The sequence below is a fragment of the Paroedura picta genome, chromosome 3 (genome assembly GCF_049243985.1).
Source record: "Paroedura picta isolate Pp20150507F chromosome 3, Ppicta_v3.0, whole genome shotgun sequence".
Lineage (NCBI taxonomy): Eukaryota > Metazoa > Chordata > Lepidosauria > Squamata > Gekkonidae > Paroedura > Paroedura picta.
The window spans coordinates 17,047,910-17,071,498 of NC_135371.1; the positions used below are offsets into that span (position 1 = coordinate 17,047,910).

A 23,589-nucleotide genomic window follows, 5' to 3' on the forward strand; every position below is an offset into this window, starting at 1 on the left:
GGAAGGAGATCGGAAGCTGCTTTGAGACTCCTTTGGGTAGAGAAAAGCAGTATATAAGAACCAATTTTTCTTCTTCTTCCACCAGGCGTTTGGTTGAGGCCAGGATAGGGAAGATCTGTGGGGTCCCTCCTCCAAGCATCTAACCCATTAAACCTCTATCCTGAAGCGTGGGGATTGGATGGGGTCTGGAATTGGGATGGGCTGGAAATCTCATGAGGGTTAGTCTGAGATGAAATGGGGTTGTATTAATATTTTAGTATGTGTTATTGTTTTTAGCTGGTTGTAAACGACTGTAAACTGGCAGGTCTGAGAGCAGTGGTTAACAGATCTAATTAATTAATTAACTGGGCAAAGAGCAGCCCCCCACCCCGGGGTATATTCCAGGATAGAACAGCATGGTATGATGGCTAAAAAAATCCCTTCTCCTTGTTTACAATCCTGGCCTAAATTGGGCCCTAAAAAGGCTGAGGATTGAATCTTGGGGTTGGGGGAGGGGGGAGCCTGCAAATGCCCCTGGATTGTACAGTCCCTGAGAAAAACCTGGGGGTATCTGTTACCTATAGTGAGACCCTTCCTTCTGATGCATATTTACTTGCAAGTTCAAATGGGATTAACTAGCAAATATGCACATCAGATGCGTGACTGCAAGCAAACCATGTCTAGAGTCTGCAGATATTTGATGCCACATAATAAAGTACAGATTTGTTCAGGTGATGCTCAGAGGTATTGAATAAACACCATCTTTACTGTGGGAAAAATTCGTTTTGATGACATTTGTTCGTTCAGGGCGTAATTTTAAGGGGGGGGGGAAGACAATAATATCCGAGGCGATACAACTCGATTAAAACAGAATCTCAAGATGCATGAAAATCCAGAAAAGACTCCAATGCTCGCAGGCAGCTCATGTTACACAATATGCACAGAGCCAGACGCCTCGGCCCAATGACGGTCTTTAAAGTGCAGCGCTGAAGCCGCAAATGCCGCATTGTGATCTCTGACGGTTTTGCGGATCGATAACGGCGCTGGATCGAGGCTTCACGCCACCTACGCGATCTACTCCGAAGCTCCCAAAAAACGCAAACCAAAGGTGAGTGGAACCGAAGCCCTTTGCGGATGCCGCGGCCTCCTGCCCTTCGCCTTTGTCTTGCAAGCCTGCTCCGCGCTGCACACCAAGTAAATCCCGCTGGGTCCTGTGGGGCTTACTTTCGAGCCAGTTGGCGGAGGATCGGGATGCAAAGCACCCTTTGGGCGCCGGACGGTGCCTCTTTGCTGGCCGGAGACCCGTCGGGGAGGCGGGCCAGAGCGCACGGCCCCGGGAGGGTTTCCTCCCCGCCTCTCCTCTCTAAGCCCGTCGGAGCGGGGAGGACCTGGAGGCGGTGCCGGGGAGGAGCCGGAGACGCCGCCGGAGTCACGCTCGCCCTTCCCCGCCGCCCGGCCTCAGCTCCTCAGTGGACGAAAACGCGCCGGAGAAAAGGAAAGCGCCTCGAGCCGCCGCGCGGAGTGAGTAGCAGAGGGGGGGGGGGGCTTAAAATGGCGGGAAAGGGGGGCTGCAGCCCGGGCGTCTTGGTTGGGGGCGCTCTTCGGGAGCGGGAAGCGAAGAGGGCTTCCTAGGAGAGGGAGGGAAGGAGCAGCGGGGCAGGTTTTTATCGCAAGAAAAGACTTGTTTTTGAGAGAGTCGTGCAATGTGCAGCCAGAGCCCTGGCTTCTTGCCTTCCTTCTTTTGGGGGGAGGGAGGAGTGCAATGTGCAGCCAGGGTGTAAAGACAGGGGAGTATGGCCACCCGAGAGCAGGGGGAGTCAACCTGCGGTCCTCCAGATGTCCATGGACTACAATTCCCATGAGCCCCTGCCAGCGTTGCTGGCAGGGGCTCATGGGAATTGCAGTCCATGGACATCTGGAGGACCGCAGGTTGACTCCCCCTGCCCTAGAGCCTCCAAGCGTTTTGTCCTTCTCACAGGGAGGTGGGTTAAAGAGCGGGTTTTCTCCCTCTTTCAGTACAGGCCGACGCGTGATGTGGTGGTTGGGCTATTTTAATGGGCGTGAGTGGTTGTGCAGGAGTGTGGAGGGAAGGGTTCCAGATTAATGAAAGGCACAGCGAAGCGACATGAGAGCTGTTATGCTAAGGTCCCCCCCCCACCCTGTGAGAATAGATACATGGGGATTGGTGTGTTGCATGTTAGAAGGGGGTGGCTGTGGGCATGGATGTCTTGGTTAAACTTTGGTTCATTGGCGGTGCCCTTCTGTAGAAGAAAGAGGTCTGGCCGGAGTTACGCCAACCTTGGTGACCATCTGCATTAGCCTCACATACCTTGATGTTCTTGGGGTGGTGTTTGGAAACTGCTACTGATCCTGAACACGGCTGCCATATTTGCTGGCATGTGAGAAACGTGTTACGCTCATTCTGCCGCTTCTGCCTTAGTTTGCCAGTTACTTTCTGAGTCCAGTTCAAAGTACAGGTAGTGCCCTTTAACCCCTTACGATCTAGTATTGGAGCAGCCCTAACCTGGATAACCCAGGCAAGCCTGATCTTGTGAGATCTTGGAAGCTACGAGGGGGGGGGGACCCTGGCTAGTATTTGGATGGGAGACCTCCAAGAGACACTAAGGTCATGACATAGAGGCAGCCAATGGCAAATCACCTTCAAAAGTCTCTAGCCTGCTACCAGATAATCCTATGATCTTGGCTATACTACACATGTGCCATACGATAAATAAACAATCAGAGCAGCTTAAAGAGTCTCCCCAAGTGTGACCTAGATGCTGAGGTCATCTTGAGAGTGCCTATGCCTTGGACCCTTCCTATCTGAATTAGAGTGAATGATCATGAGTCATAGGGTTTGCTTGAAAGCAGTTTTCCAAGTAGGTAGCCACCTTAGTCTGTAGCAGCAGAACAAAATTTGAGTCCAAATTTGGGAAAGTTTGTGGATCTAAGATGCTATTGGCCCTTACCTGGATGGCACAGGGTGGCCTGGTCTTCTCAGATTACTGAAGCTAAACAGGATTGGCTTTTGTTGAGTGGCCCATGCTTAGATGATTTCAATAGCCATAAATATGTTGCTGTGTTAGGCTGTAGTAGTAGTAGTAGCAAAGAATGAGAGCCCGGTAGCACCTTAAAGATTGTTTATTGGGCAGATCACAATATAGTTAAAATGACACGAATGACATAAAATTTCATAATATAAAGAGACTACTACTACTACTGAGCCTCTTGTGGCGCAGAGTGGTAAGTGGCAGAAATGCTGTCTGAATGCTGTCTGTCCATGAGGCTGGGAGTTCGATCCCAGCCCAGCATCCAGCTCAAGGTTGACTCAACCTTCCATCCTTACAAGGTCGGTAAAATGAGTACCCAGCTTGCTGGGGGTAAAATGGTAATGACTGGGGAAGGCACTGGCAAACCACCCAGTATTGAATCTGCCATGAAAACGCTAGAGGGCGTCACCCTAAGGGTCAGACATGACCCGGTGCTTGCACAGGGGATACCTTTACTTTTTTTAAAGGTACTACTACTACTACTATTATTTATTCAATTTGTATGACCGCTGCTCTCGGAAACCGGCTCACGGCGGTTCACAATATTTCAATACAAATACAGTACATTAAAAACCTTTAAAATTCCCCATTAAAACCCCATTAAAACAATGACTCAGCCACAATGATGGCGATTAAGAAAAAACTATTCCCATACAGGCCTACTGGATGAGCAGAAAGGAGCGGATGGATAATTGGGCATAGGGTGGAACAATCTGGGGAACCAGGCCAGTCTAATACTTAGATATTTAGATATCTAAGTATTGGATTTCTAAATATTAATCTAAATACTTCGATATTTAGATTAATTTAAGATGAAGTTTAAAAACATTGAAAGTAAGAATTAATTTCTAAAATTGCCCTTAATAGCTAAGGGGAAAGCTGGGGGGGGGGGGGAGAACCCTCACTGGTGAAGTCTTATTTATGACCAGCAGATTCAGGCCTCAGCCGAAAGGTAGGCCTGGCAGAACATTTCCACATTGCAAGCCCTGCAGAACTGTCTGCGGTCTCTCAGGGCCCTGATCTCATTTGGTAGAGCTTTGGTAGGCCCTGGCTCTGGTTAAGGCCAGTTTAATTTCCTTGGGGTGAGGGATCCCTAATTAAGGGATCGTAATGCCCTTTGGGGGGACTTGACAGAAAACTAACAAACGTTTGTGGCTGGGTACAGCTAGAATGTGAACATCTGTCCTTATATCCTGAACTTAATGGAGACCTACTTGGTTTCTTGACTCATTACCAATGCTGATTTCTCCAGCCTCTGCATATCACACCTAATTCAATCACACCAGCTCTTGTCATTCTCCTGCTTTTGTCATTTGGCATCTGATCTCCTCGAGATAAAGACAGATGGGCTCACAATCTAGCTGTATCTAAAGAAAGGAGCAGTGAGTCACAAAACCTCCTACCCTGCCACAAATTTTGTCAGTCTTTAAGGTGCTGCTGGAGTCTTGCTCCTTTGTACTGCAATAAAGGTAAAGGTATCCCCTGTGCAAGCACCGAGTCATGTCTGACCCTTGGGGTGACGCCCTCCAGCGTTTTCATGGCAGACTCAATACGGGGTGGTTTGCCAGTGCCTTCCCCAGTCATTACCGTTTACCCCCCAGCAAGCTGGGTACTCATTTTACCGACCTCGGAAGGATGGAAGGCTGAGTCAACCTTGAGCCGGCTGCTGGGATTGAACTCCCAACCTCATGGGCAAAGCTTTCAGGCGGCTGCCTTACCACTCTGCGCCACAAGAGGCTCTAGTGCAATAGCCATAGTTAAATAGCCATAGTTAGCCATAGTTATGTACTGCAATAGCCATAGTTATGTACTGCAATAGCCATAGTTAAACCATGATGCTCTATAATGTCTGAATAAAGCCATTCTTAATAAATCACCATATTAAATAACTTGGTGTTATGATCCTGAGTACGCTTAACCTGTAAGTAGATTTTGAACAAATATGCTTAGGATGAGAGGTCCAGCCTCTCATTATGCACGGCTGCCGAAACGGCGATTTCGGGTCACATGAAAAACGCGGAGGGGGAAGACGCGACGCACACCGGTTATGCATGGGGCGCGACGGCGGCAAAACCCAGAGTAACCGATTATGCACGCGGCGATCCCAGCGCCACTTCTGGTTGCGCCCCGGTCACCCGGAAGCTGCGCTTTCTTCCGCGTTTCACGAACGCGGCTTTTTCGGCAGCATGCACCGAAGCTGCGGCCGGTTGCAGCCAGCACCGTGCGTTATCGGTGATTTTAGTCGCCGCCATTCCACCCTGAATGTGCGCTAAAACCCCCGTGCATAATGGGTCCCAGTGCAGCTGCATTGGTTACCAGTGATGTTCCAGATCAACTTCAAGGTCTTGGTTTTAACCTTTAAGGCAGGGGTAGTCAAACTGCGGCCCTCCAGATCTCCATGGACTACAATTCCCAGGAGCCCCTGCCAGCATGGAATGAACTCCCGGACAAGCTGAGGGCCCTGATGGAGCTCTCTGAATTTCACAGGGCCTGCAAGATGGAGCTCTTCCACCAGGTATTTGGTCGAGGCTAGGGCTGCAGGATCTATAGACCCTCCTTTCCCCCTCTTTTTCTTATTTTCTGTTCTGGATGCTCTTCCGTCTGAGGCATCGTTGTATTTTGCCGCCCATCTGTGACACTTCTGTATCCTGTATTTTATTACACCGCTCCCCCATATTACGGGTTGGTATAGGGTTTGCCAAGATTAAATTGGGAGGTGGGAAGTTTTGATTGGATTACTCCGTCGCTGTTTTCTTGTATTTCTGTGCTATTAAGGATTTCACAGTTTTATTGTATTTTATTGGAAACTTGATAGTTTAAATTGCAACCCGCTGTGAGCCGGCCTGGCAGAGAGTGGCGGGGAATAAATCAAAATAATAAATAAATAAAATAAGAACTTCAGTCATCTCTGTGTATATGTTTTGTTTCCAAAAGATGGGTTGTTCCTGAGCATTTTCTCTCTGCTAGGGTGGGGCAAAGACGAGATTTCTAGTGGCATTTATTCATGATGGTGTCTGTGACATCTTGCGGATGTGTAGTTAAGACCATGGGGTTTTTTCTTTGGGTGCCGTGGATGGAGGTAAAACCGTTCAAAAGGACTGAAGTTCTTTCCCCCTCCTTATCAAGCAACCTCAGATTCTGATAAATAGTTACGTGATGTCTAGTTACGTGATGTCCTGGGTTCCCCTTATCCTGTAGCCTCCCACTGTTTTACGAAACTCTGGCCTGGATCCGAAGTGGAGTTGTGCTTGAGGAAGGCAGCGTCCTTATTATCTCCTCTCTCAATTGCGGCCCCTGGGGAAAAATTGGGAGTCTGCGGCCAAAAGGAGGAATTGTCAATAGTTGCTTCTCCTGCCTTTTGGAAAAACTGCAGTTGTGCTAGCAGACTGGTACCTTAGGAGCAGACTGTACTAGCAGACTGGTACCTTATGGTTGGGGGTCACCACAACACGAGGAACTGTATTAAAGGGTCACGGCATTAGGAAGGTTGAGAACCACTGCTGTAGCTCTTTCTCTTCCTGTGGTATGACCCTGAGAAACTTGCAGCTCGGTAGGACCCATGTGATGGGTGGGGAAGGTGGATTCCTGGAAAGGTTAAAGACCACCACTCTCTATGACTATGTCTTTTTGACCTATGACCTACAGCAATCCTAGTCACTTGATGATGTTAGAATCTGGTTTGGCTCAGGTATCTTGTTACTATATAAGCAAAAGTTCAGATTAAATCTAAACTACCCAACCCACCCTGTGTATGAAAATGGATTTCTATAGGATAATCTACTACAACTCTGGTTGGGTAAGCATGACTTCCCCACCTCAAATTGAAGACCAAATGCCCCCTCAAAAAAAAAAAAGTCGGAAGGGGGGGCAGAACCTTCTGGAAGAACATGAGGAGGTTAGATGGGAGCCACAGGAGGGGGAACTAGATGATCCTCTCCCCTCTCTTTGTCCCCATAAATCCTTTTGACACAGTCTAGCCCCCTGTGTGCCACCTTAGGCTCCTTGAATGGAAGGTTGCTGAACAGAAAAATAAGATGGCAGCATGCCACACGGCAAAATTGCAGACTTATTTCCCTGTATATCTGTTTTTTTCGAACAAGTTGATGAAGCCTGAGAGAGTACTTTTTCTGTTTCGTAACGCACAGTGAATTCATCAGAAGAAGAGAAGCCTTGGTTAAAAATGACTGATGTGGGGAGCCACTTTAAAAGTTGCTTTGAAAGAGATGGCTGCTCATTGTTAAGGAAGAATACCATCCCACTGTAATTGTGCTTGGAATTTTCCCGAGCTTCTTATGGTGACTTGGCTTCTAACTGAAGTCCCCCTGACCAATCTTTCTTTCGGCTGTATAGAATTGCTGCGTCACATTCTGTACATGTTCAGAAGAGGAGAAGTGCAGCACATAAGGAGGTGCAGTTCTCCTTGAAGCTAGGACATTTGCTCCATCTGTTATATATATAAAATATCTTGGTGCCAGAAGCTCTATAACTTGGTATAATAGGAGGTAATTGTCAGTCCGGGAACAGCTTGTAAGGCGGACAGCATGGAATTGTGTGATGAAAGTTACAGCCTTCTTTTAGTTAAATTAAAAAAAATGCTTTATATTCCCCCCCCCTTTTTTTTTTTTGTAATGTCTGTAAAGGCTTCATCTGTTTAGAAAGTCAAGATATTTCTGAATTTATGAATAGAGACCTGCCTTTGACTACGAGAGCTAGTGTGGTGTAGTGGTTACCTGTGGTGGATTCTAATGTGGAGAACTGAGTTTGATTCCCCACTGCTCCACGTGCAGCCAGCTGGATGACCTTGGACTAGTCATAGTTCTGATAGGGCTGTTCTTACGGAGCAGTTCTAACAGGACTGTGACTAGCCCAAGTTCACCCAGCTGGCTGCATGTGGGGGAGTGGGGGAATCCAACCCAGTTCTCCAGATTAGAGGCTGCTGCTTTTGACCACTGCACCACGCTGGCTTTTCTAAGGACACAGACTTCAGTCAGCCTAAAAAGGTTGGTACTGTTTAGGATAGCACTGTTCAATGTACTTACAAGAGCAACTAGGGACACTTTCCTGGCACCAGGTCCTGTTGCATAGACTTTGTTAAGGTCACTTAGGAAGAAGAGTAATAGCCTCCCAATCTGATCCATCCATCCATCCACATAATATATTTCTGGTAAGGGCTTGGAGGAGGAGCTGGTCTCCTGGCTTAAGTGCCACTCAGTGCTTAACACCCACTCAGAGTGGCTGTCCCGCCCCTAAGTGCCACCTTCTCCAGCCGGCTTCCCTGTCAGTCCCCCAGCCGCGACCACCCCCTCCTCCTTCCACTTCCCTCCGAGGCTCGGAGGCTGCAGACCCCTTCCGTGTGAGAGTTGCCCCCTGCTGGTGAGTTCCCTAACAGCAGCCTGCAGCCTTTCCAGGTCTAGGGGGGAGGCCATCCACAGAGTTCTTCCACTCCACCACCCCAATCTAGCGCCTGTTGTGCTCCTGAATGTAACGGGCTTGGCCCCTAGTGTAATTATAAGAGTTAAATTCCTGATCCTTTATTTTAATGTTTATACAGAGCAGTGCTATACGGAGTTTCTCCAAAAAGCTTTGACTGAAATCACTCTGCATAGCCCTACACTATGTGTTTATCATAATGGCAACAAAAATATTTTAAATTCCTAGTGTCAGAATTTTAACCGCCAGCTTCAAATGTGTAGGTGTCAGTTGTACTCAGGAATGTCACTGGCCTGATCCAACTACACCAAGTCCCAGCGAAACCAGCACAACAAGGTGGTTGGGTCCGACAGAAGTCCCATTGCTTTCAAGCCATAATTAACTTTAGCTAGATTGGGGCCAGTGTTCTTAGGTGCCAACATTACTTTTTGGGGACTCCTTGAATGTTGCAGCGCTGATGACTTTTATAATTAGAATGGGAAATATCTGGTACATTTTTAACCCCATCCTCAAGAGCTCAGAGTGCAGGATTCTCCCTTTCCTGTTTCATCCTCACAACAACCTTGCGAGGTTGGAGACTATGTATGGCTCCACAAATTCATGTCAGAATGAGCATTTTGAACTCAACTCTTCCAGATCCTAATTAAATCCAACAACTGCTATACATAGTCGGTAGACCTAGTTGTTGTTCTCATGATGAATTAAGAATCTTCTCCAGGCTGTTGGGCAGGACTGTTTTGTTTTCTTTTAAAATCTGGAAACGAGTTTGCTGTTACTTCTTCTGTCCTTCAATGTGGCACAAACTTGTCTAACAGAGAGAGACGTGGGCAGGCTAGCTAATGAGACTTTGTTTTGCTCTCCCTGTTCATACACTGCCTATCTAGAAGCCTATTCAAATCAGTTTACTTTAAATGCAAAGCTAGCCATTTCTGTGATTTTTATTTGTTGTTACAGGTAGTAGAGTTGTAGATATTTGTCCCAAGGCTCTCTTTTCTAGAAATCAAAGTGAGGATAATTGTCGGAAAATAATAAGAGATCTTTTATATCTCCATGGGAGCTGTTAGACAAGAATATTTGAGAAGAGAAAGTCAGAGTGCAGTAGGCAATGCACAGGAAGGGGAGAGAGAACACTGCCATGGTGAGGAGTAGGAAAAGAATAATCAGACCTTCAAGTGACAGAATCAAATGTTCAGAATCTCGCATTAGCTTTACAGGTGCCAGCCTTGTGCAGGAATGGGGAAATATGTCCTATCTCAGTGATTCTCAACCTTCCTAATGCCATGACCCTTTAATACAGTTCCTCATGTTGTGGTGACCCCCAACCATAAAATTATGCAAGGGTTTTTTCTCAGAAATTAAACCGAAACTGACCAATGGCATGAAGATCCATTGTTCATGATTGTATATAAATTGTTTTTTCCCCAAGGTTTCTCAGTTCAGTTCTTCCTGTTGTCCCATCATGCTGATTTTGCCCTTTTCCGCTGCTCCAGACAGACGAACGCTCTATGTCAATCTACCCCAGCCAAGCTGCTCCCCCTGCCACAACCCCTATGAAAGGCTCATTTGACCCCAAAGTATTAACTAGCGCTTCATGTCCTACGGGGCAGAGGATTCTTCCAGGGTCCACCAACCTCCCTCTTGCAAATCAGCCTTGGAACTTCAAAGCTAAATGTTATGGAAACAAGTTGGCTGCTTAATTATTTAAAAAACGGGTGCCGTCCTATTGCAGGTGGTGTGCAGTCTTATGCTGCTGTGCATTACTGTGTTTCTGGCAAGCATTCGTTAACTGGCTTTCTGCATTGCTAGCAATTTGGGAAACCTACACTGAATCAATGAAGCATATACTGTCTGTGCCTTTCAGGGTGTGGATGCGTGTAAAGGGGAGGGGGGGATACGTAGAGGCTTTCCCAAGCTGATTGCTTTAATAAATTATTCATTCCGGTGCTCCACGGCAGCGTTGTGATAGACGGGGTCTCTTTTGCGGTGGAGACGATGGAAAGATGTAAACTACTTCTCCCCACCTGCCTTTTTGATTCCCCCCTGCAGGAGTGTGTGATTTAGCCTCCCTCGTATCGCTTAGGGGTTATTAGCCATTGTGGAAGCTGGAGAGAGAAACCCAGAAGATTAACGCAGATCGCCTTTCTTTTTGAAAGGAAGAGAAATAAGCAATGGCCATTTGTGCATCCAAGACTGACACGATGAGAAAAATGCCAGTAGCATGCTTTATGTAATCCTGGGATAATTTACACAGCCTTATCTGTGCATTCTCTCCCCCCCCCCCCTTCTTTTTCTTTCTTTTTTTTTCCGGTTCCCACAGTCAATTTTTGGATTTGTTTCCCATAGTTGGTTATCTTCAGATGTTATATCCGCAGGAGCAGTTGTGTTGGGTGATGCTTACATTTTTAAGCTGCTTTTTCTGTTTTTCGAGAAAGATAACAACAACAAAAAGGAAAATATACACTTACAAATGGAGGGCCTGCACAGACTTTTTTTTTTTGGGGGGGAGGCACATCATTTCCCCCTCCTCTATTATTTCCTCTTTTCACTTCCCTGAAAGCCCCCTACTTCTGCTTTCCCTCTACCTTCTCTCCTTTCCACCCGCCAGCCAACCTACATTCTCCCATTGTCTTCAGTTTCCCTCCGTCTCTTTCCTTGGCAACCTCTACCAGGGGAACTGTGGCCTAGTTGCATGGTGCCCACCACTAGTCGTGGCCCAGTGGGGAGTCCACAAGGACTTGTGGGAGGCACCTCTTTTCCCCATGCATCTCCTTCCCCAAAATATTTCCTCTTTCCCGTCTCCTGGCAAACCTCTGTATCTTCACCTTTCCTTGTTTCCTTCTCTCTTCCCCACCAACCAGGCAACTGACTTTAAACCCTTTCTGATTTTTAAAAAAACTTTCCATTTTTCTCTGAAGTTTTGTTACAGTTTCTGCCCCACCTCCTTATGATCTTTCCCCCCTCCCTTAGACAAGGTATGCTTTTACCTAATCTTCAGTAAATGTGTCAATTTGGAGTAATGAAAAGATCAAACGCATCAGGGTTGAATCTGCACTTACTTTGTTTATTCCGTTGTGGGTCCTGCTGAATCCAGATCGATTTGAACTCGGGTCTTCCTCTATCCCCCCCCCCATTGAAACAGAAAATTGTTCTGCACGTGATTAGGGAAGCTCGGAAGGTGGGAGGAAGCCAAGCACAGCAGGAACCTCTTTCTTTTCTTGAGGGGGGGGGGAGGATTGGAGACAGCAGAGGAGGGGGAATAAATCCAAGAGGAAAATCTCTGCCAGAGAAGTTAGGGCTTCTGGAGCTTCTGCTGAGAGAAGTTAGGGCTTCTCCTTTAAGGGAAGCCTTGCAATCTGGGAACGAGGAAGCCTTTGAACTGACTCCCTGGCCAATCAGGGCTTTTCTACAGCATTGGAGGCTTGAGGCAGCAAGTTAGTTCAGGAAAAGCAGAGAGCTGCACCTTTACTCATGCTGATTTTTCAAATATCGAGGGTTATATCCACTCCAGGATATCACAGGGGAAAGGGTCACTCCGGATTAGTCGTGCTTGTTGCAGAGGGAAAATTTAAATCGCCCAAAATCAAAATGGAAATCGCATTCAGTGTAGGCGGCAGGGATTGAATCAACCTGGAATTGGAATAAAAGCTCCGTGCAGATTCAGATGGGCAACAGAAGGCATGCAACTGTTGGGAAACAATGAAAACCCTGCATGCTTCCCTCATGCAAATTAGGTATCCTTCCAGCTGCAGAAATGCATCTTGAAGAGCTGTGTATGTCGACAGCATTTTCATGTTGTCTATAAAAGCATTTCACTCATTCAAAAAGAGAAAGTATTTCGTAGGAACTTTTTTCGCTCCTTCCCCGAATTTCTATTTTTTCCTCTGAAAAGAAACGGGGGGGGGGGAAATGCCCGCATCCCCCCCTTGAATTTTTCCAGCGCCCCCCCCCCGGTCTTCATATCTGTATCACAATCTCAATGAGGCAGAGAAACTGTAGTATATGCTATCATTCTGTACAATTTATATTAATTGAGACTGAATATAAAAATTAGGAGAGCCTCTTGTGGCGCAGAGTGATAAGCGGCAAATACTGTCTGAAGCTGTCTGCCCATGAGGCTGGGAGTTCAATCCCAGCAGCCGGCGAAAGGTCGACTCAGCCTTCCATCCTTCCGAGGTCGGTAAAATGAGTACCCAGCTTGCTGGGGGGTAAACGGTAATGACTGGGGAAGGCACTGGCAAACCACCCCGTATTGAGTCTGCCATGAAAACGCTGGAGGGCGTCACCCCGAGGGTCAAACATGACTCGGTGCTTGCACAGGGGATACCTTTACCTTTCCCTTTATAAAAATTAGGAGCTTGGCTGTCTGCCCTTGACTGGTCAGGAGCCCACTAGCCTTTCCCTCACTGTTCTTCAGGTTTCAGCCAAACCCTTGTTTTGATTGCAGCCTCTGCTGCAGCGACTGACCATTGGGACTCGTTTATGGAGAACACGCATTCTGAATTTGAATTGAGGTACAAACGCCCCTGGCTCCAGCCTGACTTTGACATTTCTGCTGAACGAAGGGCTTTCACTTGGCGGCTGAGCATTGCCTGTTTTTAATACTAAGCAGGTATGATATGAATGCGGCACACTGCAGAGCTACAACTGGGTTACCGTTTTTGTAATCTCAGCTTTTGCTGATTGTCTCCCTTCATTCCTCTTTGATGGGGCATCTAAGTGCCGTCTTCCGAGGCCTGGATTGCTTCTTTTTAACAGCCCATGGAATGGGAACAGCACTGCTATTTCTAGTAGAGCATTCAGCTTACATTGATTTGTTCCTGTAGTATTGTGGAGGGGTCACGCTTTGCAATGAAAATGTGGGTCTCCGTTTGGACTGGTTTACAGTTACCATTGGGAGGTAACAGAACGTGGGCAGTAGATGAGCTCCTGTTTTCCAAATGTCTTGCTGACTTTTTGAGTGATCCCATTCTATTACTCCATTGTGCTGGAAGCCACATTCTTCCAAAGCATTGACGGGGATCTCAGTTTGCTATATATTGACGCTGAAGAGCACATTCTTTTTTTCGCTTTTAAGCCATCCATAGTTACTAAAGTTTATAAGGATAAAAACCTTTAACTCCCCCCCCCCGCACACACCTTTATTGGATTACTGTAGATCATAGAATCATAGAGTTGGAAGGGGCCATACAGGCCATCTAGTCCAACCCCCTGCTCAACGCAGGATCAGCCATAAGCATCCTAAAGCATCCAAGAAAAGTGTGTATCCAACCTTTGCTTGAAGACTGCCAATGAGGGGGAGCTCACCACCTCCTTAGGCAGCCTATTCCACTGCTGAACTACTCTGACTGTGAAATTTTTTTTCCTGATATCTAGCCTATATCGTTGTACTTGTAGTTTAAACCCATTACTGCACGTCCTTTCCTCTGCAGCCAACGGAAACAGCATCCTGCCCTCCTACAAGTGACAACCTTTCAAATACTTAAAGAGGGCTATCATGTCCCCTCTCAACCTCCTTTTCTCCAGGCTGAACATTCCCAAGTCCCTCAACTTATCTTCATAGGGCTTGGTCCCTTGGCCCCAGATCATCCTCGTTGCTCTCCTCTGTACCCTCTGTCAATTTTATCTACGTTCTTCTTGAATATTCAAGCAAGCATGATAGTTTTGTAGTAACCTAACCCTCAGAATAGATCTGTTATCTTTTAATAAAAATATAGATGCTGAAATCCTTTCTAATACTAACATTTTGGCAGATGAATAATCGATTTTTATGTGCGTTAAATGTCATCAGGTCACTTCTGAAGCGCTCAAAGCAAAGCCTCTGGCCATGGGGGAGTAGACAGCCTGTCGGGGATGCTGACCCCAAACCATATAGAGAATTAAAGGTCAATACTAGGAACCTGAATTGAGCCTGGAAACAAATTGATAAGCAGTAATTGGAGTAATATGGTCACTGAATGACTTCAGTCAGTGTTCTGACTGCAGCATTCTGTAACTGGTTTCCAGACAGTCTTCAAGGGCAGCCCCACATAGAACTCATTACAGTGATCTAATCTAGATAATACCAAGGCAGACACCACAGTGGCAAGATTTTTCCTTCTCAGAAACATCCCCAGCTAGATTAGCAGCCAAAGCTGGTGAAAGGCACCCCTGGCCACTGCTGTCCCATGCTTCTTGGGAACAGAAGCATCCCATGACCGTTTACGCTGGGAACGTCACTGCCCCAGTTCCTGTGCAGGAGCATAAATTGGGGGCAGATGAGGTACACCAGACCAAATGATCCCCTGTGTGGATGCAGGAAGAGGTGGGACAACCTGCCACGACTAAAACTCCAGCCTGCAGCCTGGCATGAAACCTCCAGTGCGTAAACGGTCCATGATAGGCTTTAGTAGTGAAATGCAGGTTAGAATCAACCCTGGTTTGTGCAGCTTCTTTCCAGCATCCTTATTGCTTTAGTATATTTGCTCTTTTGATATAACTTGAGCGCTCCGACTCCACAGAAACGTAAATAATCTCAATTAGAAATTACTGAACAGACTGTTTTTTTTTGCATGGGATGGGAGGTAAATGCCCATTTGCGAGGTAGGTAGAGTCATAAATACAGTTGCAGAGATTAGCTAATGGTTTTTAGTCATGAAACAGAAGTAAAAAGATGTCCAGAGGGATCAGTGTATGACCCCCACATCCGTTTCTGACCTCCGCTATTAAGCTATCATATAATTACATGAGCTGGTGTGCTGTCAGATTGAAAAATAGGTTTTCTGCTCCAGCCTTTCTTTTCAAAGAAAAGCAGACTTTTATCCATGGGTCATAAGTTGAGTTTGAAGAGATTATGGATACACATTGTGGGACCAACCCAATATGTCCATTCATTCGTGTGAAATGTTATTATTTTTTAAAATCTGATTTTTAATTCTAATTCATTTTTTAATTATTTTGTTCACCCTGATGATCCGTATCTAGTACTGTTTGCTAGAACATGCTGCCTCCTACAACATATCTGAAAATTGTTCATGAATGTTCATCATGGTATCTTGGTGGTTAGGAGTTCAGACTTCTATTCTGACGAGCTGGGTTTGATTCCCCGCTCCTCCCCCACATGCAACCAGCTGGGTGACCTTGGGCTTGCCACAGCACTGATAAAGCTATTTTGCCCAAGCAGTAATCTCAGGGCTCTCTCAGCCTCACCTCCCTCACAGGGTGTCTGTTGTGGGGAGAGGAAAGGGGATTGTAAGCCGCTTTGAGATTCCTTCGGGTAGAGAAAAGCAGCATATAAGAACCAACTCTTCTTCAGTAATCTCAGGGCTCTCTCAGCCTCATCTCCCTCACAGGGTGTCTGTTGTGGGGAGAGGAAAGGGCAGGGGATTGTAAGCCGCTTTGAGACTCCTTCAGGTAGAGAAAAGCAGCATATAAGAACCAACTCTTCAGTAATCTCAGGGCTCTCTCAGCCTCACCTCCCTCACAGGGTGTCTGTTGTGGGGAGAGGAAAGGGAAAGTGAATGTCAGCTGCTTTGAGACTCCTTCAGGTAGAGAAAAGCGGCATATAAGAGCCAACTCTTCTACTTCACAAGGTGTCTGTTGTCAAGAAGACAATTGCGAGCCACGTTGAGACTCCTTCAAGTAGTGAAAAGCAGGGTACAAAAAGCCAGTTCTTCTGTGTCAGCTCTTCAAAGCAGCCATTTCCCCCAGGAACACAGATCTTTGCAGTCTGTGGATCATTTATAATACTAGGAGATCTCCAGGCCCCACCTGGAGCTTGATAACTCCAGGCATGTTGAGAACATGTCTAGTCCCACATCACCATGTGAACATCATGTCTGAGAAGGGCCCTGAAGCCGTCCCCCATCCCCCCCAATCTTAATCTAATACTGACTAACAGTTGGTATATTTTAATTCCTTAAGCATGCTCCCATTTTAAAAACAGTCTTCGTGAGAGACTGCATCCTCATGGAGAACCAGGTCGGTTTTGTCTATGTACAACTGGGTTTGTTTCCCCATCAATTCAGAGGCCTATCTATGTCATTGATTTGTGGTTTGACAATAAGGGGCCTTCCGAACAGCCTACTTTTTTGGCCCCATAAAAGTGTGCCATATCTCTTAAGTACAAATCAGAGAGCCAACTGCTTGTTATTTAACACAGGCAGCGCACTTAGGCAGGCATGCAAAACGATTTACCATTTTGCCTGCAAGGCACAGCGGCAAAGGATGCGGGAAGGTCAGTGGAGAGAAGGTATTCTTTGGTCGGGGACTGGGCTGGCGTTGCTTTTGCAGCTGAATTCAAGACTCAGACGTTTGGCAGAAAGCCTGCTCTTTTGATGGATAGAAACATTGCTCTCCTTGTTTTTTGTTTCTTGTTCTTGTAAGTACTTTACTCTACTTTCTTCCCTCCCCCCCCCCCATTACAGGGAGGAATAAGTGGTGAATTGTACAGCCCTTCAAAGGACTTCCAAGTAAATCCGAGCTTGCGTTGACTGAGCAGTGGAACAGATGGATAATGGAGACTGGGGATATATAGTAAGTATTCCAGTTTGGACTCTGGGAGCCTGATAAATTTCCCCAAGACTTTTGTTTGTGTAGGAGTAGAATCTACCTTTCTGGGCACTTCCCCCCCGCCCCCTCCCCTGGTAACTGGCCTAATGTGACTCCTTGTGGCTTCTGCGCAGACACACGTGAGACTGTGTTTTCACACAAGAGACCGCTTAATGAATAGCAGTCACAGGTCAGTGAAACCCTGTATTTTTCTTATTACAGGAAAACTGAGCAAACGTCATTAACTAGGGAGGTACAGACCAAAATGTCAGGTGACTTAATTTCATGTATCAATGAGGGGAAAGCGAATTTGGAGGACCAGCGATCCTGGTTGTATGGGCTGTGGGCTCACGAAAGCTTACACCCCAAGAAATTCACCCAATCATTAAGCTACTTCTGCTCTACTCTGGATGGCCCAGGCTAACCTGATTTTGTCAGATCTGGAAGCTAAGCAGAGCTGGCCCAGGTTAGTGCTTGAGCGGAAGACCACCAAGAAAGCTCAGCCTTACCACACAGAGGCAAGGAGATGGCAAATCACCCAGAAAATCCTACAGGGCTGCCATATCTAACAACATCCACTGGGCCCCCGAGCCTCCATCCCGTGAATCCAAATGCCCTGTATTGACCAGCTCTGGGACTGTTAGAATGTTGAGGAGATGAATTGCTGTTCTCTCTGTTTATTGCTATAATTATCACTATTGTTATTCATCAGGTGCTTACTGAGCTTACCGTATTATTCCTGTTCCCTGTGTTTCATGTGAACTGCCCTGAGCTTCAGGGAAGGGAGGGCTGTGTGTGTGTGTGTGTGTGTGCATGTGCGCGCATGCAGATGGGTGGATGGATTAACTGCTATAGGGTTCCACTAGACCAGGGTTTCTAAGCTGAGGTTCTGTGAAACTCCAGGGTTTCTTGATGGCCTTGCAAGGGTTTTCCGAATTGATGAGAATTAATTAATTTTTACATTTTAAAAAAAATTGTTAAACATGATGGGCCTGGAGGGGGTGGGAAGGGAAGGGGCCCCAGGTGGGCATGTACACAGCTATTCTTCCCAATCATATTCTGGATAATCACGCCACTTCTGGAATTTCTCGAGGCCTGAAGAGTGCTTCAGGGGCTTCTCAACAGGGAAAATGTTGAGAAAGGCTGCACTAGACCTTCTGCTGGTTTTACCTTTATTCCAATCTACTTTAGTGAATGTTATGTAGCCCAAGGCAATTGGGTAACATTGGGTAGCTATTTCAAAGTGTTAAAAGGATTGCCTGTCTGCGTTCTTCTTGATTTATATGTGTTTAAAGAAAAAAAAAGTTTGGATATGGTCCCCTAGAAATTCTCAAGCACAAGAATCATGGAGTCTCTATTCAGAAAGACTTGACAGGAGATTTTCCTAATGAATTGTACCATACACACATATCCCAGATAATGCAAGTATTAACTGAATGTTTACCTTCATTCCTTTTTCTCCCAAAAGCAGCAGGGTGGGAATCCTTGCCTGAGGTGGGGGCTGGGGGGAAGGGAGTCTCACATTTTGAGCAATGCGTGCATTGAGCTTGCGTGCATGCCCTGAATTCAGAGTTAAAATAGTACAGAAGCAGAATTGCCCTCTGTAAGTCTTGGAAGGAAATTGCTGTTCCGGAGTCAGTGAGATCCAGAGTTGGGGCAGTTTACTGTGACTCAGAGGCTATGGGGTATCACTCGGTCATCTGCAATAAATTGCTCCTGGGACTAAGGAAGCACGTAATTAGAAGGCTGTATTGATGTTTCCCAGTTCTGTTAGAGATCGAAGCCTGATTTAAAACACATCCGTACCAAAGAGTTTTGCTCATACCCAGAGTCTCTTTCGGACAGGGCCAAAGCATCCACATCAGCATGCCAGAGCACCCTCCACCTGGGCTACAGATCTATGGCTTGCTGGGGTAGCTCACATTGCTGTTGTCTCAGTTTTAAATGAAAGTCGGAGCGCATGCCAAAGTCCCAGGTGCTTTCTTGCGTTTCACCAGCACCCCAATTAAACTGGCCTGAGTGAAATAGTTTTATAAAGTGGGCTAAATACCACCGTGCTTCATGCATTTATTATCTCCAGAAAGACAGGCTAAAAATATATTCTACATAAATAGACCAAATGTATTTTTGACGTCCCGTTTTTCATAGTAGTCTCCGAAATCAGCTCATGTCAATAAAGGCCTGCTGTCATTACTTACCACAGCCTTTTCAGACTTTTGACCATGAAGGAACCCTGGAAATATTGTTCAGGCCCTGAGGAACCCCAGATGTGGCATGCCCCTTCAGAGAAGTGGGTGGAGAAGTAAGATGTGGGAGCCAGCCGATCAATCAATTGATCATTCACCATTTCCACTGTGGAGAAAGAGATGAGGCCTGTAGAACAGCAGGGGAAGTGGCCTCCCGTGACATCTGGTGATGTCAGTGGCCATCTGAACATCTGGGAAAGGTTGCATAACTCCTGGGGAAGCTCTTGTGTAACCCCATCATTCCCTGGAACCCTAGTGGGGAATCCTTGACTTACGAACTGAAAACCAGATTCACAAGGGAAGCGGAGGGAAATGGTGGAAGAGAAAAGCTGGTTTAACAGTGTCAGAACAGCAATAGAATGTGTATCCTATTGAGAATGAATCGATCTTCCGTTACTGGTAGCCTTACCTCACTGAAAGCACTGCTTAAATATGCTGTGTGATCTTAAAAATAATGCTCCATTGAATCACGGGAGGTAGGGGGGGGATGGCAGTGGAATATTGTTCTTGTTCTGCCAGCAATAATGATGACTTTATAGAGTTGCTTTAAGTGTTCCTATATCAGTTTGGAAGGACTTTGAAACTTCCTCTTGGTTTTTGTTTTCTCCCGCTCAAGATGACTGATCCAGTCACTCTAAATGTGGGCGGACACCTATATACGACGTCACTCACCACGCTCACGAGATACCCGGATTCAATGCTGGGAGCCATGTTCAGGGGTGGTTTCCCTACCGCCAGAGACTCTCAAGGCAATTACTTCATCGACCGGGATGGGCCGCTGTTCCGGTACGTTCTTAACTTTTTACGGACCTCGGAGCTGACTTTGCCTCTGGACTTCAAAGAGTTTGACCTGCTTCGGAAAGAAGCAGATTTTTATCAGATTGAACCCTTAATCCAATGTCTTAACGACCCCAAGCCTTTGTATCCTGTGGATACATTCGAGGAGGTGGTGGAGCTGTCCAGCACACGCAAGCTCTCCAAATACTCCAACCCCGTGGCAGTGATCATAACTCAGCTGACCATCACGACCAAGGTCCACTCGTTGCTGGAAGGCATTTCCAACCATTTTACCAAGTGGAACAAGCACATGATGGACACGAGAGACTGTCAGGTTTCTTTCACTTTCGGGCCCTGCGATTACCACCAAGAAGTCTCTCTCAGGGTTCATCTGATGGAGTACATCACAAAGCAAGGCTTCACGATCCGAAATACAAGGGTCCACCACATGAGCGAACGAGCCAATGAAAACACAGTTGAACACAATTGGACTTTCTGCAGACTGGCTCGGAAAACAGATGACTGATTTCCTCCCCCTTCCACACCTCCTCCCCCTTCCCCATTTATTCTCCGGAAATTAGCAGGTTCTCAGAACAGTGGGTTCGGTTCAGCGGTCTCTTTCTGCATGCTGAAAGCTCTTAAGTTGGGAGAAGGACTCCTCCTTCTGCTGAAAGATGCTTTGGATCCAAAGCATACCTTTCTGAATTTCCTCACCTCCCCAGGAGTCCTTTCCAACCCTGGGAAAAGTTGTTCCTGGGGTCGCAGGACTCGTGGGGTCATAGCCACATGGGTTGAGAGGCAGCAGTCCGGAAGGGGAAGGGATGAAATTGTTGTGTGGTCAGAAAAGAGGGAATGATTTCATCCCTTTCACCCTCCAGACCCACGAGGCTATAACTTCACACTGGTCATGCAGCCCTGTGGATAAACTTCCCCAGGGATGAAAGGGAGTGTAGGAAGGGGGGAAAGCTTGGAAGATTGGCAAGCATGATCGCCTTCCGTTGACCAATCACAGGGTCCAACCCAACGAACGCAACCCAACGTGCTGGTGATGGGGGTGGGGCTTTATCTTAAGCCACGTTGGAGGCTCCTTTTGTTGTTGTTATGGATATTTATTACCGACTCTTTTGAACTGGAGAACTGACACGCTCTGACCTGTCTTGTCGTTTTGTCAACGTATGCATGTGCCTGCTCCGACCGTCAAGACACTATGTTACAAAGGAGGAAACATTGCTGAATACCTGCAGTAGGATACCGTTTATTTTGTGTTGTCTACACAATACCGTGTAAAGTGCTAAATTAAAAAAAAAATACGCCTCCTGTTTTAAACTGTGTTCGATTCATCTCATGCTATTAAAAAAAAAGAACCCCCTGGGAACCAACCAGAGGGCCCCAATCCTCTGGGAAAGTGTCCCGTGCAAGCTGTGTTGAAATGAATGGGTATGGTGGAGAAGTTCCTTCTGGGCTGCCCCCAGAGTGTTAAAAGTTCTGTGGAGAGGAAGGAGCTGCCATCATGTAATCCAATCTAGTTTCCCTAAACAAATAAACAAGCAGTATTATAATTTAGTGACCAGCAAACCTCTGCCCTGGTTTTTCCACCTCCCCCCCCCCCCCCAAGTGCAGCATTTTACAGTTATACCAACATTTTTCCTATGCATTTTAAATCAAGCGACCAAATATAATGTGCAACTACCACAACAAAAAAATAGACGTATTTATACTGGATTCTGAATGCAAAAAGAAAAGAAAAAGTCCCTCTGGTAGAACTCTTTATTTTTTAATGCCTGGTGCAATATTATTCCCAAGTGTAACGCTTGCCACTGAGAAGCTAATAAAAAACATGAAATATGGAAATAAGTTGTGCCTGTGTGCTCTGCCTTTTGATTCACTTATTATTCTTGGAGCAGCAGGAGTCGGAGAAATTAACGGAGGGAAATGAAGTCGCTTCCCTGAACGACAACAGCAAAACAAAACAATTGGGAAAAGATTGACTTTTAATGGCCGGCATTTTGAAGTTGACCTAAATAACAAGAAGGTCACAATAAAATTCATCTGGATTTTGGGACAGTATGAATAGGATCACAGAGAACCCAGCAAGTTGATGGGTTTTCTCAGGGCTCTCTCAACCCCACCTGCCTCACAGGGTCTCTGTTGTGGGGAGAGGAAAAGGAAGGCGATTGGAAGCTGCTTTGAGACTCCTTTGGGTAGCAAAAAGCAGCACATAAGAACCAACTCTTCTTGAAAGTAGACCCCTCCCTTCTGCTTTTACCAGTGGAAAATCTGGTGGGATCCAAGCCATGGTGAGTCAGCCTAATCCAGGAACTTGATCATCTGCATTGTTTACAAATAGGGCATGAGTCTTTTTGCTTTTGTCTTTGTGTGTGTGTGGGGGGGGGGAGTGCAGTAAACAAGGGCAGCTTGATGTTCCCTTATGCAACAGGTAATATGAGGAAACAAAAGCAGGGGAGTCATGCATCAAACAATTTGCAAGTTAATCTCTGACACGTTTCATAACTTTCGCAGGAAATGCTTTGGGACTACAGATAACGATCCTTGAGAAACTAAATGTTGGAATGGCAATTAAGCTATTTCAGGGCTTAGAAAAGCATTAGAGATCCCTGAGTTTTGATTTTTGCCTTTATCCACTGAAGATGCGATAAGTTTACCTCTGGGACCCAAGAAGGGACATTCTGATGTGTGTTGCTACCGTTTCACTTCCCTAGTGTCATTGCTAAAAGAAATCAGGAATTTTTACAGTGAGATCAGTGATGTTCAGCTGGCAGCTCAATGCACCTGAGCTGTACCTTGAACAGCAGTGTGTGATTTCAATTATTCTTTGACTGAAGGTGCTCTGTGAAATTCACTGCAATATCGAGTGGTACGCTGTTCCCTTGTATGTTGCTTAAATTAACCTTTAAAAACCCTTCAGCATTATGAAGTCCAGCACTTTCCTTTTCTGTGATGCCCATCAGGGTCTCATCTGAATCCCAAGAAGTCCATTTTGTTCTTGTGCGGTCATAGTCGGGTCTGAGCATGGTAGACAGGTGTGACACCTTTCGCTGCCACCTACAACCCGCCTCATGTAATCAGCAACTGGATAATTTCATAATAGTTTTGATAAGCCAACGGCACTTCTCCATTTCTGCGGGCAGCCCAATTGTTGTCAGGAGCTTGGCTCAGATCCTGCAAACCGAGGGCCGTGGTTTCTATATTTTTATTATTATTAATTGAGTTTGTATACCACCCCTCTCCTAGGGTGGTTCAGAACAGTAGGATAAAACAATAAAACCAGCACAAAATTGCTAAAATTAAGCACTAACTATCAGCAATTAACAAATCCCCCCCTCCCCCAGGAGGCCCATATAGTATTAAACCACTTGGGCCTCAAGTATTGAGACATATTGGGAGAGAGAAACAGGACCCAGACTTTTGAGTCTGTTTCACGTTGGGTCTTCGCCTTTCCCTGTTGCCTTCAGCTTTTCCTAGCATTACTGTCTTTCCTAGCATTACTGCTTGGTGTAGTGGTTAGGAGTGCGGACTTCTAATCTGGCAAGCCGGGTTTGATTCCCTGCTCCCCCACATGT

At 46.3% G+C, this 23,589-nt stretch overlaps 1 protein-coding gene across 2 annotated transcripts; it reads left to right on the plus strand.

Annotated features, from left to right (window-relative positions):
- Positions 1-849: 849 nt before the first annotated feature.
- Positions 850-21,862, plus strand: KCTD6 (potassium channel tetramerization domain containing 6). Of its 2 annotated transcripts, none has more exons than XM_077324978.1 (3): positions 850-1,087; positions 16,862-16,970; positions 19,848-21,862. In XM_077324978.1, exons 2-3 carry the CDS (start codon positions 16,944-16,946, stop codon positions 20,532-20,534), a joined length of 714 nt encoding a protein of 237 aa, XP_077181093.1. In that variant the 5' UTR covers positions 850-1,087; positions 16,862-16,943; the 3' UTR covers positions 20,535-21,862. The 2 variants fall into 2 exon arrangements, with proteins under 2 accessions (XP_077181093.1, XP_077181090.1); XM_077324975.1 differs by lacking the exon at positions 850-1,087 and adding an exon at positions 1,174-1,500.
- Positions 21,863-23,589: the final 1,727 nt, after the last annotated feature.

Excerpts from the sequence above, each read along its gene's own strand:
- KCTD6 (XM_077324978.1), top strand. The coding sequence starts at position 16,944 with ATGGATAATGGAGACTGGGGATATATA. Across the intron at positions 16,971-19,847 it reads ATGGAGACTGGGGATATATA|ATGACTGATCCAGTCACTCT; the intron begins GTAAGTATTCCA and ends CTCCCGCTCAAG.